Raw genomic sequence first — 15,764 nt, 5'->3', positions numbered from 1 at the left:
CTGTCCCTACTGTCCACTCCATCTCCTCTGTCCCCTCTGTCCCTACCATCCCCTCTGTCCCTACTGTCCACTCTGTCCCTACTGTCTCTACTGTCTGCTCTGTCTCCTCTGTCCCCTCTGTCCCTTCTATCCCTCTGTCTCTACTGTCTCCTCTGTCCCTACTGTCCCTCTGTCTCTGCTGTCCCCTCTGTCTTCTCTGTCCCTTCTATCCCTCTGTCTCTACTGTTCCAACCATCCCCACTGTCCCTACTGTCCACTCTGTCCACTCTGTCCCTACTGTCCGCTCTGTCCCCTCTGTCCCTTCTAGCCCTCTGTCTCTACTGTCTCCTCTGCCCCTACTGTCCCTCTGTCTCTGCTGTCCCCTCTGTCTTCTCTGTCCCTTCTATCCCTCTGTCTCTACTGTCCCCTCAGTCCCTACTGTCCCTACTATCCCTCTGTCTCTACTGTCCCCTCTGTCCCTACTGTTCCCTCTGTCCCTACTGTCCACTCTGTCCCTACTGCCCCCTCAACCTCTTCTGTCCACTCTGTCCCTACTGTCCCCTCTATCTCCTCTGTCCCCTATGTCCCTACTGTCCCCTCTGTCCCTACCATCCCCTCTGTCTCTACTGGCCCCTCTGTCCCTACTGTCCCTTCTATCCCTCTGTCTCTACTGTCCTCTCTGTCTCTACTGTCCCCTCTGTCCCCACCGTCCCCTCTGTCCCTACTGTCCACTCCATCTCCTCTGTCCCCTCTGTCCCTACCATCCCCTCTGTCCCTACTGTCCACTCTGTCCCTACTGTCTCTACTGTCTGCTCTGTCTCCTCTGTCCCCTCTGTCCCTTCTATCCCTCTGTCTCTACTGTCTCCTCTGTCCCTACTGTCCCTCTGTCTCTGCTGTCCCCTCTGTCTTCTCTGTCCCTTCTATCCCTCTGTCTCTACTGTCCCCTCTGTCTCTACTGTCCCCTCTGTCCCTACTGTCCCCTCCGTCCTTGATGACTCTGTGTCTTTGCATCTGGTCAGGAGCGGCTGAATGTTGGAGAAACTCAGGTTAAACATTCCCATGTGTTCTTGACTGTTGCAGAGAGTTTTTGACATCACCAAAAAACTCTATTTCAGAACTTTGTAAATCAGCCTCAAAAACCTGGGAAAAGGGAGAGTCTACAGAGCCGCGGCCGAAACTGCAGGGCTATTTGACCGCGCCGAGTTAGGGTCAGGGTCAGGGTTAGGGTTAGGGTCAGGGTCAGGGTCAGGGTTAGGGTTAGGGTCAGGGTCAGGGTTAGGGTTAGGGTCAGGGTCAGGGTTAGGGTTAAGGTTAGGGTTAGGGTTAGGGTTAGGGTTAGGGTTAGGGTTAGGGTCAGGGTCAGGGTTAGGGTTAAGGTTAGGGTTAGGGTTAGGGTTAGGGTTAAGGTTAGGGTTAGGGTTAGGGTTAAGGTTAGGGTTAGGGTTAGGGTTAGGGTTAGGGTTAAGGTTAGGGTTAAGGTTAGGGTTAGGGTTAGGGTTAAGGTTAAGGTTAGGGTTAGGGTTAAGGTTAAGGTTAGGGTTAAGGTTAGGGTTAGGGTTAAGGTTAGGGTTAGGGTTAGGGTTAGTGTTAAGGTTAGGGTTAGGGTTAAGGTTAGGGTTAGGGTTAGGGTTAAGGTTAGGGTTAAGGGTTAGGGTTAGGGTTAGGGTTAGGGTTAGGGTTAGGGTTAAGGTTAAGGTTAAGGTTAAGGTTAAGGTTAGGGTTAAGGGTTAGCAATGAGGCATTTTTTTTCTGTGGGAAAGGCTAAACTGCAAAGATTAAGGGTTAGGGTTAGGGTTAGGGTTAGGGTTAGGGTCAGGGTCAGGGTTAGGGTTAAGGTTAGGGTTAGGGTTAGGGTTAGGGTTAAGGTTAGGGTTAAGGTTAGGGTTAGGGTTAGGGTTAAGGTTAGGGTTAGGGTTAAGGTTAGGGTTAAGGTTAGGGTTAGGGTTAGGGTTAGGGTTAAGGTTAGGGTTAGGGTTAGGGTTAGGGTTAAGGTTAAGGTTAGGGTTAAGGTTAGGGTTAGGGTTAAGGTTAGGGTTAGGGTTAGGGTTAGTGTTAAGGTTAGGGTTAGGGTTAAGGTTAGGGTTAGGGTTAGGGTTAAGGTTAGGGTTAAGGGTTAGGGTTAGGGTTAGGGTTAGGGTTAGGGTTAGGGTTAGGGTTAAGGTTAAGGTTAAGGTTAAGGTTAAGGTTAAGGTTAGGGTTAGGGTTAGGGTTAAGGTTAGGGTTAGGGTTAAGGTTAAGGTTAGGGTTAGGGTTAAGGTTAGGGTTAAGGGTTAGGGTTAGGGTTAGGGTTAGGGTTAGGGTTAAGGTTAGGGTTAGGGTTAAGGTTAGGGTTAAGGGTTAGGGTTAGGGTTAGGGTTAGGGTTAAGGTTAGGGTTAGGGTTAGGGTTAGGGTTAAGGTTAAGGTTAAGGTTAGGGTTAAGGGTTAGCAATGAGGCATTTTTTTCCGTGGGAAAGGCTAAACTGCAAAGATTAAGGACTGTGTGTGACGCTTGATTCTTCAAACCAGTTCATAAAAACATTTTCTGGCTGGTGCACAAAAAGTTTTGTGTTGAAAAGTTACTTAGATAAAAATAAAGCAAAAGAAAGCATCCTGCAAATGAGATACACCCACTTCATTTGTGCTAAAGCCTTTGTTGAGCGCTGCCGCTGGGGTCAAAGTTCAGAGACGCTGGTTAATGTCTGTAGCCAATCAGACGGTCTGACAGAACCATTAAAACACAGGCTCCTGCTTCACTTGTTTGATTCTCCACTCTCGGTTCGTAACTTTCAAATAGTAAAATGATGCTTTAGTTTGATCGGACTGTTGTATTTTGTTTTGTATTTTGCACTTAAACATTTGTGTTCATGATTTGAGAAACTTATTGTTGTTTTGTGCCTTTTGACTCGAGATGATTATGACATCGACTGATTCTTTAGTTCAGCATATTTTGATCTACAAGTTATTTTTTTTTAATCAGATTATTAGAGATGGACAATATTGGTGTTGCTTGTAGTGAATGAGGAACGTGGAAGTGTTTTGATGAGCGTTTCAAACTCAGAAATCTTTTCTTGCTTTCGCCCAGATAAATGAGACAAACTGAAATCTAGAAAGATCTCTAACCTGTCTCTGACCTGTGTCTGACCTGTCTCTCACCTGTCTCTGACCTGTGTCTGACCTGTCTCTCACCTGTCTCTGACCTGTCTCTGACCTGCCTGACTTGTCTCTGACCTGTCTCTAACCTGCCTCTGACCTGTCTCTCACCTGTCTCTGACCTGTCTCTGACCTGCCTGACTTGTCTCTGACCTGTCTCTAACCTGCCTCTGACCTGTCTCTGACCTGTCTCTGACCTATGTCTGACCTGTCTCTCACCTGTCTCTGACCTGTCTCTCACCTGTCTCTGACCTGTCTCTGACCTGCCTGACTTGTCTCTGACCTGTCTCTAACCTGCCTCTGACCTGTCTCTCACCTGTCTCTGACCTGTCTCTGACCTGCCTGACTTGTCTCTGACCTGTCTCTAACCTGCCTCTGACCTGTCTCTCACCTGTCTCTGACCTGTCTCTGACCTGCCTGACTTGTCTCTGACCTGTCTCTACCCTGTCTCTCACCTGTCTCTGACCTGTCTCTGACCTGCCTGACTTGTCTCTCACCTGTCTCTGACCTGTCTCTGACCTGCCTGACTTGTCTCTCACCTGTCTCTGACCTGTCTCTGACCTGCCTGACTTGTCTCTCACCTGTCTCTGACCTGTCTCTGACCTGCCTGACTTGTCTCTGACCTGTCTCTGACCTGTCTCTGACCTGCCTGACTTGTCTCTGACCTGTCTCTGACCTGTTTGACCTGTCTCTGACCTGTCTCTCACCTGTCTCTACCCTGTCTCTGACCTGTCTCTGACCTGTCTCTGACCTGCCTGACTTGTCTCTGACCTGTCTCTGACCTGTTTGACCTGTCTCTACCCTGTCTCTGACCTGTCGCTGAACATTCGCAAAGAAATAGACTAATTCATTCTGTTATTGTCACAACTATGATCAGATATTCTCCATCGTAAAGTTGTTCAATGATTCAAGGCTCGTATAAAAAGAGAGTCAAAAACAATAGCCTTTTATTTGATACAATATTGTTGAGGACAGATTATGGCACGATTGCTCTGTTGTTCTCAGAGGTACATTATTTGTACAGAGCCACGATAGTTATTTTTCATAATCTGCTGCAATAACATCACAAAATATTGTTACCACTTGTTATACTGTTTCTGTTGTTGTTTTTTAATAACTGTGTTTATTGGACGCTCAGGCCTTATATTGTGTATCTAAGTTTTCTAGATTTACTTCTGTAAATCAACTTTCTAGTCTCAGGTTTAAGAAATGTCCTTCAGGATCGTCTGTGGCGACTGTCGGGATGAGTTTATGGTGTAAATGTTCTAAACAATGTAAATATTGGATAGACAGTTCTGTTGCACTGTCTGTACTCGAGTTCACTGAAGTGCGCCTCCTGCTGGCGCCATGGCAAACGTCAGCTCTCACACTGTCTTTGAGTTCAGCTGTTTCCTGGAGCTGGGTCGTCTGCGTCCTCTTCTCTTCTTGCCCTTCTCTCTCTTCTACTTTCTGTCTTTGGGGGCGAACTTCCTGTTGGTGTTTGTGATCGCGCGGCGCCGTAGTCTGCACTCCCCCATGTACCTCCTGATCGCTGGGTTGGCATGTGTAGATGGGGCACTGCCTCTCCTGGCCCTGTCCCCGCTCCTGCTGAGCTTCCTGTTGGGCTGGACGCAGATGTCTCTCGGTGGCTGTCTGCTGCAGATGTTCGTTGTCCACCTCCTGGGAGCCTTCCAGTCCACCGTCCTGCTGTGGATGGCTCTGGACAGGTGTTTGGCGGTGGTGCATCCGCTGCGGTACAGTGCCAGGATGTCTGGGAGGCTGTTGTTGGGTGTGGCGGTTCCTCTCGTGCTGAGGAACGTGGTTCTGGTCTCAGGGCTGGTGGTTCTGGCTGGTAAACTACACTTCTGTGACTCTGTGCTGCTGAACTGTTTCTGTGAGCACATGGCAGTGGTGAGGCTGGCCTGTGGAGACACATCTCTGAACTCAGCTCTGGGACTCCTCGCCATTGGCCTGGTTCCGGTCTTGGACTTCATCCTCATTGCCACGTCATATGTGGTCGTCCTGGCAACAGCTCTGAGCGGCCGCATCGCCACCAAAGCAGCAAATACTGTGGTGACGCACATCATTGTCATTTCCATGTCTTTGACTGTGATCCTTGTGGCCTTCATCTCATACCGCGTCCAGCACCAACTGCCACACACAGCTCGCCTGCTCTGCAGCGCCCTCTACCTGTTCCTGCCCAGCACCACCACACCACTGGCCTTCGGGATCCGGACTCAGGAGATACGAAAACAGATTGAACATATGTTAAGATCTGTGTTTTAACTCGACAAAGATAAGCTGGAGACGTGCTCATTACACGCTTCCCTCACGTCGTTCCTCTGATGTAGTGAAAGTTGCACTACTGTATATCACTTTTCTGCCATCTGCAAATCTCCATGAGCAACGTTATTGCTTTGCCTGAAATGTTCCTGATTTAACTTCAATGGAGATAAGTTACTGGTCAGCTCTCTGGACACGCGACCCCACTCTCAGTAAGAATGTTTCCGATGCAACTTGATGCGATAAATGTAGGACGATACATTTAATGCCATAGTATGGAACATTCCAGGCAAAGCAATGAGATCTCCATGATAGAAGCAGGTAGCAGGCCCTCCTCCAATATGTACTTTTAAGGTATCATTTAATGTCCCCTCTGCATTTAATCCTGTCGTTGGCGTTCAACCTGTCAGGAGCAGCGCCTGGAGACACACCTCCAGATCTTGAGCTGGCCTTGGTCAGAATCAGCGAGCTGGAGAATTGGCCGTACTGTGCTTGTTTGACGGGGGGAAACTGGTGTATCATAGAGGAAATCCACCAGACACGAGAAGAACAAACAAATTCCACACCAACAGGCCGAGCGCAGGAACCGAAGCCAAGATATGAGGGTGAACGTGCCGCTCGTGGCAGGATCCAGCTGTGCAGACGGTTCGGTCTAAAACAACAGTTTGCTCCAACCCACGATCATATTTGTTTTCTTATAAAGCCCTAATGAATAATAAAGTGAACTCAAAAGTGTCAATAAAATCTCTAGAAAACTATTTGAAGTCCAACGTGATCTCAGAGTTGTTTCATCACTGCACTAGCTCATCTGGTACAGCAGAGGGAGCCATGTTTCGCTTGCGTTACCATGGAGACGTCTCGATCTCGTCCTCTTTTCATTACATCAGGCCAGCTTTTAACCACCCGCCGTCATCTTTTATCCATAAATGCCGCAAATTACAAATGTCACCGAGTTGTGTCCCTTTGAGTCATGGGAAGAATCAATCCATCCATTTTCTACCGCTTGTTCCCTTTCGGGGTCGCCGGTGACTGAATCCATATATCAAATGTATTTGTATAGCACAATTTGTACAAAGCGCAATTCAAAGTGCTTTACAATGTTAAGGCACATTTAAAAAAAAAAAAAAAAAAAAAAAACGCCATGCAGTTTATAAGAATATAAAACAGTGCATGTCAAAATAAATACATAAAACACAAGAACAAATGAATGTGGTATTTAAAATATTAAAAAACAGGTAGTATTTCAGTAATTAGCTTAGATTTAAACACAGCCGGGGGCGGGGCCTATATGCTATTCCAGACCTTTGCCCCATAGAACTGGCACCAGCAGGAGGCCGGTCCATGTTTAGTCCTGACTCTGGCACCAGCAGGAGGCCGGTCCATGTTTAGTCCTGACTCTGGCACCAGCAGGAGGCCGCTCCATGTTTAGTCCTGACTCTGGCACCAGCAGGAGGCCGCTCCATGTTTAGTCCTGACTCTGGCACCAGCAGGAGGCCGCTCCATGTTTAGTCCTGACTCTGGCACCAGCAGGAGGCCGCTCCATGTTTAGTCCTGACTCTGGCACCAGCAGGAGGCCGCTCCATGTTTAGTCCTGACTCTGGCACCAGCAGGAGGCCGCTCCATGTTTAGTCCTGACTCTGGCACCAGCAGGAGGCCGCTCCATGTTTAGTCCTGACTCTGGCACCAGCAGGAGGCCGCTCCATGTTTAGTCCTGACTCTGGCACCAGCAGGAGGCCGCTCCATGTTTAGTCCTGACTCTGGCACCAGCAGGAGGCCGCTCCATGTTTAGTCCTGACTCTGGCACCAGCAGGAGGCCGCTCCATGTTTAGTCCTGACTCTGGCACCAGCAGGAGGCCGGTCCATGTTTGGTCCTGACTCTGGCACCAGCAGGAGGCCGCTCCATGTTTAGTCCTGACTCTGGCACCAGCAGGAGGCCGGTCCATGTTTAGTCCTGACTCTGGCACCAGCAGGAGGCCGCTCCATGTTTAGTCCTGACTCTGGCACCAGCAGGAGGCCGGTCCATGTTTAGTCCTGACTCTGGCACCAGCAGGAGGCCGCTCCATGTTTAGTCCTGACTATGGCACCAGCAGGAGGCCGCTCCATGTTTAGTCCTGACTCTGGCACCAGCAGGAGGCCGGTCCATGTTTAGTCCTGACTCTGGCACCAGCAGGAGGCCGGTCCATGTTTGGTCCTGACTCTGGCACCAGCAGGAGGCCGCTCCATGTTTAGTCCTGACTCTGGCACCAGCAGGAGGCCGGTCCATGTTTAGTCCTGACTCTGGCACCAGCAGGAGGCCGCTCCATGTTTAGTCCTGACTCTGGCACCAGCAGGAGGCCGGTCCATGTTTAGTCCTGACTCTGGCACCAGCAGGAGGCCGCTCCATGTTTATTCCTGACTCTGGCACCAGCAGGAGGCCGGTCCATGTTTAGTCCTGACTCTGGCACCAGCAGGAGGCCGCTCCATGTTTAGTCCTGTCTCTGGCACCAGCAGGAGGCCATGTTTAGTCCTGACTCTGGCACCAGCAGGAGGCCATGTTTAGTCCTGACTCTGGCACCAGCAGGAGGCCGGTCCATGTTTAGTCCTGACTCTGGCACCAGCAGGAGGCCGCTCCATGTTTAGTCCTGACTCTGGCACCAGCAGGAGGCCGGTCCATGTTTAGTCCTGACTCTGGCACCAGCAGGAGGCCGCTCCATGTTTAGTCCTGACTCTGGCACCAGCAGGAGGCCGGTCCATGTTTAGTCCTGACTCTGGCACCAGCAGGAGGCCGCTCCATGTTTAGTCCTGACTATGGCACCAGCAGGAGGCCGCTCCATGTTTAGTCCTGACTCTGGCACCAGCAGGAGGCCGGTCCATGTTTAGTCCTGACTCTGGCACCAGCAGGAGGCCGGTCCATGTTTGGTCCTGACTCTGGCACCAGCAGGAGGCCGCTCCATGTTTAGTCCTGACTCTGGCACCAGCAGGAGGCCGGTCCATGTTTAGTCCTGACTCTGGCACCAGCAGGAGGCCGCTCCATGTTTAGTCCTGACTCTGGCACCAGCAGGAGGCCGGTCCATGTTTAGTCCTGACTCTGGCACCAGCAGGAGGCCGCTCCATGTTTAGTCCTGACTCTGGCACCAGCAGGAGGCCGGTCCATGTTTAGTCCTGACTCTGGCACCAGCAGGAGGCCGCTCCATGTTTAGTCCTGACTCTGGCACCAGCAGGAGGCCGGTCCATGTTTAGTCCTGACTCTGGCACCAGCAGGAGGTCGAGATGGTTCATATGGCACACATGTATTTTGGTGCCAGGCTATGGAGAGGTAAATTCTGCCACCATTCCTTTAACTTTAGGAAAGTAACTGTATTCTGAACCACCAAATGAAGGAGAAATTGTACCGAAATACAGTTACTAAAAATGTCAATTCTCGATATGTATTTTTGGCACATTTATTGAGTCACTTCCAAACCTGGTCATTGGTCATAACTCTTGTCCTTTTGTTAAAGACGATGCAGATGATTGGCTCTGAGGTCACGTGATTGGAAGAGAGAGGAGATCACCTGCAGCAGAGGGCCAATCACAGTGACCACAGGGGGCAGCAGAGAGCACAGAGCAGTGACCACAGGGGGCAGCAGAGAGCACAGAGCAGAGAGAAAGTAGAATAGAAATGAACAGTAAACTGCAAACGAAATCATTGCCCTCGAGACTTTTGGATGGTAGAAGATTCTAAAAAGCTAGAATTAAGTTACATTAAGCAGCAGGGGCAGAAGAAGCAGGAGCAGCAGAAGAAGGAGCAGCAGCAGGAGCAACAGGAGCAGGAGCAGCAGCAGGAGCAACAGGAGCAGGAGCAGCAGCAGGAGCAACAGCAGCAGCAGCAGCAGCAGCAGCAGCAGCAGCAGCAGCAGGAGCAACAGGAGCAGCAGCAGCAGCAGCAGCAGCAGCAGCAGGAGCAGGAGCAGCAGCAGCAGCAGCAGCAGCAGCAGCAGCAGCAGCAGCAGCAGCAGCAGGAGCAACAGGAGCAGCAGCAGCAGCAGCAGCAGCAGCAGCAGGAGCAGTTCTCTTTTGTCGCTTGCTTGATCATTAGAAACAGCTCATTTACTTGTTGCGAGTTGAAAGTCAGATTTCCCAAACTCGACCCAAAGGACAAAGACACATTTAATGATCCTTTAACATAATTAATCCGTGGTCCAATCAGAGAGTAGGATTCTCCCGCAGGACGATTCTTTAAATACGACTGGAGAGAAGATCGTTAAAGACGACCAGACGAGACACGAACGGCGAGAACGGTGAGAAAGACTCTTTCAGTAGATTTGAAAACGTTTAATTACTTTTTTTCATGTGAACTTTCTGTTATATTGATGTTGTTATAATTGTTTTACTGTTGTGTTTTCATTTCGTTATTTCATTTAGTCTATATTGACTTTTTAAAATGTATTTTAACTTGTTTTATGGCATTTTCTCATCTCTATGGAACTTATGACATCTACAGTACTGTGATAACACTTTTGAACATGACTTCTGTTGTTTTCAGTTTATAATAATTATCTGTTTATTACTGGAAACACTTGTAAGTCCATATGAACATAGTTTCATCTGTTTTTCATTCTCGCTCCTCGAGGCAACAACCGATTTGGGGCGTTACAAAAGTAAATTGAAATATAGCCGCAAGCGGCAATGATAGCCCCTCGCTACCCTGCCGCCACGCCGCCGCCATGCCGCAAGAGGAGGGGGCGCTAACGCGCCCCAATTGTCCTTTTATTATGCCTACTGCTGAATCTGTGACGCTGTCACATCTTCTCCCCTTTGTTTTAACATCAAAAAGCAATTTTATTTAAAATTCTTGGCAAAATGTGCGGCTTTGCCGCACAGACACCGTGACTCTTTGAATAAAAATGTGGATAACTTTTACCCCTGAAGATGAGTCTCACCAAATTTCAGGTTAATATGTCTAACGCCCTGGGAGGAGTTTGTGAAAGTCTAAAGTGTAAACATGTTCTGGCGATTTCCCCATTGGAATAACATGGGAGGTTTTGGTCATCGCTACGGCAACGCCATAACAATTATGACATGGGTCTCATTGACTTTTTTGATGGGGATGCTAAAATTGAGTTGTGTGTCAAATTTCATATAATTTCGCAAAACTAAACATTTAACCTCCATATAAAATCTGTAGGGGGCGCTGTAGCGCCAAATAAATTTATTTCACTTCAAGTAGGTTTAGGGCAAAGAGTTTAACAACTGATTCTAATTTGAAGCAATTCGGACTTTATCTGCGCAAACGGCAGAAATTTTAAATTTGGGAGATTTCTGAAATTCTAGCTACAGTTTGCGGCTTCGCCGCACAGAGACCGTGAGGGGTATCAATGTAATTTGAATAACTTTTGATGTCCCACTCCACCATTTTAACCAAATTTCAGCTTTTTAGGGCCAACGCCCTGGGAGGAGTTCGTAAAAGTACGACGTTTGGAAAAACTCCCGAGTCATGCTTAGCCATTTTTGAACAAATATGGCCGACATTTGGTTGGGTGGACGGCGTTGCCGTAATAATATTTTTTACTTCTCTTGTCACCATCTACCTCTGCGCCAAATTTCATGATTCTACGATCAGATTTTTTTGGGGTCATTTCCTATCTCTCGATGCATTTTTGGTACATTTGGGGGCGCTGATGCGCACATTTTTTTTATTTTAGAAAAGGGAAATAGCCAGAATGTAGAGAGGCACGATTTTTAGAGGTGTGCAAATTTTTTTGACTTTTCGTCAATGTTCACTGGGTGAAAAATAGGGGTTTTGGTCCCGAGAAGAAAGAAAGAATAATATTCCGATGCGAAAACAATGTTTCCCATTTTTCAAATATCATAAACTATACATTTTCGGAAAGCGCTCGCGCTTTCCTACCTCATGGTGTGGGTCCCTGGTCACTGACGGGTACTTTTGTTAATTTTGAGTGGGCTCTGCCCACTTTGTGTTTTTGGCCCTCTATACAGTAATAATGTTCAATTTTTGCATTACATGCTTATATGCACGGAACATGCAAGAGATGGGGAACGTATTCGTGTGCTACTTAGCGCCAAGGCCAAGGCTTCGCGGTCGTCATCCCAATGTAAAGTGGGATGTAAAGTGGCTTTGCACGGCCTTACGGGACTAATAGGCCTCTCGCCAGCTTGTGGCGCTCGGGCCTAATTAAACTCATTCATTTTCTCCCACTTGTTCCCTTTAGGGGTCGCAGGTGACTGGAGGTCAGGGGTCTGCTCGTCGCACAGACAGAGACATTCACTCTCACATTCATTCACAAGGGCTAAGTTTAGAGATGCCCATTTTTGTCAAAGACATGCACATGTTTGGACAGTGGGAGGAGCCGGAGAAGGGGAGGGCCCCAATAAAATGGGAATCTATTCCATCCATCCATTTTCTACCGCTTGTTCCCTTTCGGGGTCGCGGGTGACTGGAGCCTATCCCAGTGACTTCGGGCCTTAGGCGGGGTACATCCTGGACAGTGGCCAAGTCGTCACAGGGTCAACACAGAGACATAGACATTACAGACAGTTCACTCTCACATTCAATCACTAGGGCCAATTTAGAGTCACCAATCTTACCGAACACATCCATGTCTTTGGACGGTGGGAGGAGCCGAAGAACCCGGAGAGAATCCACGTTAACACAGGGAGAACATGCAGACTCCACCCAGAGAGATCATGTGACGTTGGTCTGGTCCAGGAATTGAACCCATGAGCTCCTTCTTGGGAGGCAAGAGCGCTGACCGCCTTTGTTTAATATAAATCCTTTTCCTTTAAAAGTGTATTATTTTGAACACCAAAAAGATTAATTTAGTTTTTATTTCCTCTGTCAGATAATTGTGTGTTTGTTACCGTGACATGTTGCCCTTTCTCCCGCTATAATGTGTGTTTTTGCCTTTTTTATTGTATTTTTTGTGTATTTGTTTTTCTCTGGTTTCCTTTCTAATTACTTTGTGTGTACTTTATGGTTTGTATGTTTGTTGAAAATGATCTAAATAACTCTTCTGCACATTCCTGTTTTTCCCTCCTCCTCCTCAGTCAGGACACGTTCTGTAAAAGATGCTGACCTCGCTGCAGTACTCCTCCACGCCTGTAGGAGCAGCAGGATGTTGAACCAGTCAGATTTCTGGTTCTTGGCGTTCCCGTTCCCGCCGTGGCAGCGTAGCCTCATCGCTCTATCCCTGGCGTTGGTCTTTGCACATGTGATGCTGGCAAATGGCTGCCTCCTGCTGGTTCTGACACGAGTGGAGGCTCTGTGGAGTCCCATGTACATCCTGGTGGGGGCGCTGTGCGTTGTGGACCTGCTCTCAACATTGGTGATCGTCCCAAACGCCCTTCTGGTCCTGCTGAGCCCCGATCACAGCATGTCACTGACAGAGTGCCTGACGCAGATGTTCCTCACGCACTTCCTGTCATCACTGGAGTCTACGCTTCTGCTCGCCATGGCACTGGACCGCTACGCCGCCATCTGCCACCCGCTCAAGTACAGGTGAGCTCTTCCCTGCCCGGGTACAGGTGAGCTCTGCCCCGCTCAAGTACAGGTGAGCTCTGCCCCGCCCGGGTACAGGTGAGCTCTGCCCCGCTCAAGTACAGGTGAGCTCTGCCCCGCTCAAGTACAGGTGAGCTCTGCCCCGCCCGGGTACAGGTGAGCTCTTCCCTGCCCGGGTACAGGTGAGCTCTTCCCTGCCCGGGTACAGGTGAGCTCTGCCCCGCTCAAGTACAGGTGAGCTCTTCCCCGCCCGGGTACAGGTGAGCTCTGCCCCGCTCAAATACAGGTGAGCTCTGCCCCGCTCAAGTACAGGTGAGCTCTGCCCCGCTCAAGTACAGGTGAGCTTTGCCCCGCTCAAGTACAGGTGAGCTCTGCCCCGCTCAAGTACAGGTGAGCTCTGCCCCACCCGGGTACAGGTGAGCTCTGCCCCGCTCAAGTACAGGTGAGCTCTGCCCCGCCCGGGTACAGGTGAGCTCTGCCCCGCTCAAGTACAGGTGAGCTCTGCCCCGCCCGGGTACAGGTGAGCTCTGCCCCGCTCAAGTACAGGTGAGCTTTGCCCCGCTCAAGTACAGGTGAGCTCTGCCCCGCTCAAGTACAGGTGAGCTCTTCCCCGCCCGGGTACAGGTGAGCTCTGCCCCGCCCGGGTACAGGTGAGCTCTGCCCCGCTCAAGTACAGGTGAGCTCTGCCCCGCTCAGGTACAGGTGAGATCTGCCCCGCCCTGGTACACATCTGAACAGTATTTTGTAATGAGGTAGAAAATATTATATTTATGTCAAATGTGGAGTCAAAGTAATAAGTACTCAACTAATATATGACTTAAGTAAAGTACAGATCCTCAAATATTATTCAATAGAAATGCTCTCCATTTTGAGAAATATTAGCTCATTCTGCAATAAATAACCTTTAGACACAGTTTACTCCTTTAGCATCAGACAAATGATTAACAATATTCATATTCCTCGCTGTGTCTTCAGGCAGCTGATGGACGGCTCTTTCTTCCTGGCCCTGTCCCTCTTCACTCTGCTCCGGAGCGGCTCTGTTATGGGGGTCCTGGTGGCCCTGGCTGGGTCCCTGGACTTCTGTGGCAGTCGGGTGATACAGCACTTGTACTGCGACCACATGGCGCTGGTGCACTTGGGCTGCGGCGACACCGGGCCCAGTCAGGCAGCGGGCGTGGCTGTGATCGTGTGCTTCGTTGGCCTGGACATCCCCGTCATCATTCTGTCGTACCTTCGGATCCTGTTTGTGGTGCACCGTGCGGGGGAGGACCGCTGGAAGGCCCTGCACACCTGTGGGACTCACCTGATGGTGCTGCTGGTCTTCTACCTGGTGGGCACCGTGGCCTTCCTGTCCGACACCATGAACCTGGGCCTGGCCTCGGACCTGAACACGCTCATGGGCCTGGTCTACATCCTGCTGCCTGCGTCCATCAACCCCGTCATCTACGGTGTCCGCACCAGCGAGATCCGGCAGGGATTCGGCCGAGTGTTTGGCCCGGTCCACCGGGTCTGGAACGGGGCTCTTAAAGTCTCCAGCATCAAGGCGTGTCCTCGGACCACGCCCACCCTCAGACACTCAGGCTCCAACTAGGTTTCAAGAGCACATGACTCACATGACACTTCTCATATTTGTTCTATCATTATTTGGTTTGGTGGGATAGAACCTGTTCTGTGTCGTCACATGGACAATTTACAGCAACTGACACTTTTACTGTTGTTTTAAGCATTTGTTTTCGAAAATTAAGGTGTTATCGGGTATTGTTATTGTCAAATCATATCTGTTGTGTCATTTATATGGATTTTAGCCCTTTTTTACTATACGGTTGCCAGGTAACAGCTGTGGAATTACATATCCCTGTGTCACATCTGCTGCTCCAACCAGGAAGTACTATAACTATCACCAAAATGTCAACCTTTATGTAAAATGTTAAGATAATCATGTTAAACCTGTCATAAGCACTTTAATGTTCATTTCAAGACTTTTCATGAACATAATATGTCACATATAAACATTCAAAGATTGTCACTATTTGTATGCGAACAGGATAAAAAACAATAATTGGAAAAAATATTCTTTCCAGAAGACCTTTTGTGCTTTTTTATATAGTTCTGATCTACAAAGCTCGAGTTTATGTTTATCTTATTTTGGAAATAGCAGCAGTGAGGGCCCACCATCACCCAGGACCTCAAGTGAGGGCCCACCATCACCCAGGACCTCAAGTGAGGGCCCACCATCACCCAGGACCTCAAGTGAGGGCCCACCATCACCCAGGACCTCAAGTGAGGGCCCACCATCACCCAGGACCTCAAGTGAGGGCCCACCATCACCCAGGACCTCAAGTGAGGCCCCACCATCACCCAGGACCTCAAGTGAGGCCCCACCATCACCCAGGACCTCAAGTGAGGCCCCACCATCACCCAGGACCTCAAGTAAGGGCCCACCATCACCCAGGACTTCAAGTGAGGCCCCACCATCACCCAGGACCTCAAGTGGGAGGCACCATCAGCTGACCCTTCTCACTCTGGAGGCTGCTCCCTTCAGGCAGGAGGCCACTCCCCTCAGGCAGGAGGCCACTCCCCTCAGGCAGGAGGCCACTCCCCTCAGGCAGGAGGCCACTCCCCTCAGGCAGGAGGCCACTCCCCTCAGGCAGGAGGCCACTCCCCTCAGGCAGGAGGCCGCTCCCTTCAGGCAGGAGGCCACTCCCCTCAGGCAGGAGGCCGCTCCCCTCAGGCAGGAGGCCACTCCCCTCAGGCAGGAGGCCGCTCCCCTCAGGCAGGAGGCCACTCCCCTCAGGCAGGAGGCCGCTCCCCTCAGGCAGGAGGCCACTCCCCTCAGGCAGGAGGCCACTCCCCTCAGGCAGGAGGCCACTCCCCTCAGGCAGGAGGCCGCTCCCCTTCCTCAGGCAGGAGGCCACT

At 50.0% G+C, this 15,764-nt stretch overlaps 2 protein-coding genes across 2 annotated transcripts; both read left to right on the top strand.

The window, feature by feature from the left end:
* Window positions 1-4,456: 4,456 nt before the first annotated feature.
* LOC140370175 (olfactory receptor 52K1-like) lies at window positions 4,457-5,374 on the top strand. The gene has a single exon (XM_072457201.1). It carries the CDS (start codon window positions 4,457-4,459, stop codon window positions 5,372-5,374), a length of 918 nt encoding a protein of 305 aa, XP_072313302.1.
* A 7,091-nt stretch (window positions 5,375-12,465) lies between these two features.
* On the top strand, window positions 12,466-14,439 carry LOC140370165 (olfactory receptor 52L1-like). The gene is made up of 2 exons (XM_072457189.1): window positions 12,466-12,848; window positions 13,824-14,439. The coding sequence occupies exons 1-2, from the start codon at window positions 12,466-12,468 to the stop codon at window positions 14,437-14,439; spliced, it is 999 nt and encodes a 332-aa protein (XP_072313290.1).
* Window positions 14,440-15,764: the final 1,325 nt, after the last annotated feature.

The sequence above is a fragment of the Eucyclogobius newberryi genome, unplaced genomic scaffold (genome assembly GCF_026437365.1).
Source record: "Eucyclogobius newberryi isolate DKJ021-1_F unplaced genomic scaffold, fEucNew1.0.hap1 SCAF_10, whole genome shotgun sequence".
In the NCBI taxonomy this organism is placed as follows: domain Eukaryota; kingdom Metazoa; phylum Chordata; class Actinopteri; order Gobiiformes; family Gobiidae; genus Eucyclogobius; species Eucyclogobius newberryi.
The sequence above is the reverse complement of the archived record's forward strand: the minus strand, read 5'-3'. Positions and strand labels throughout refer to the sequence as shown.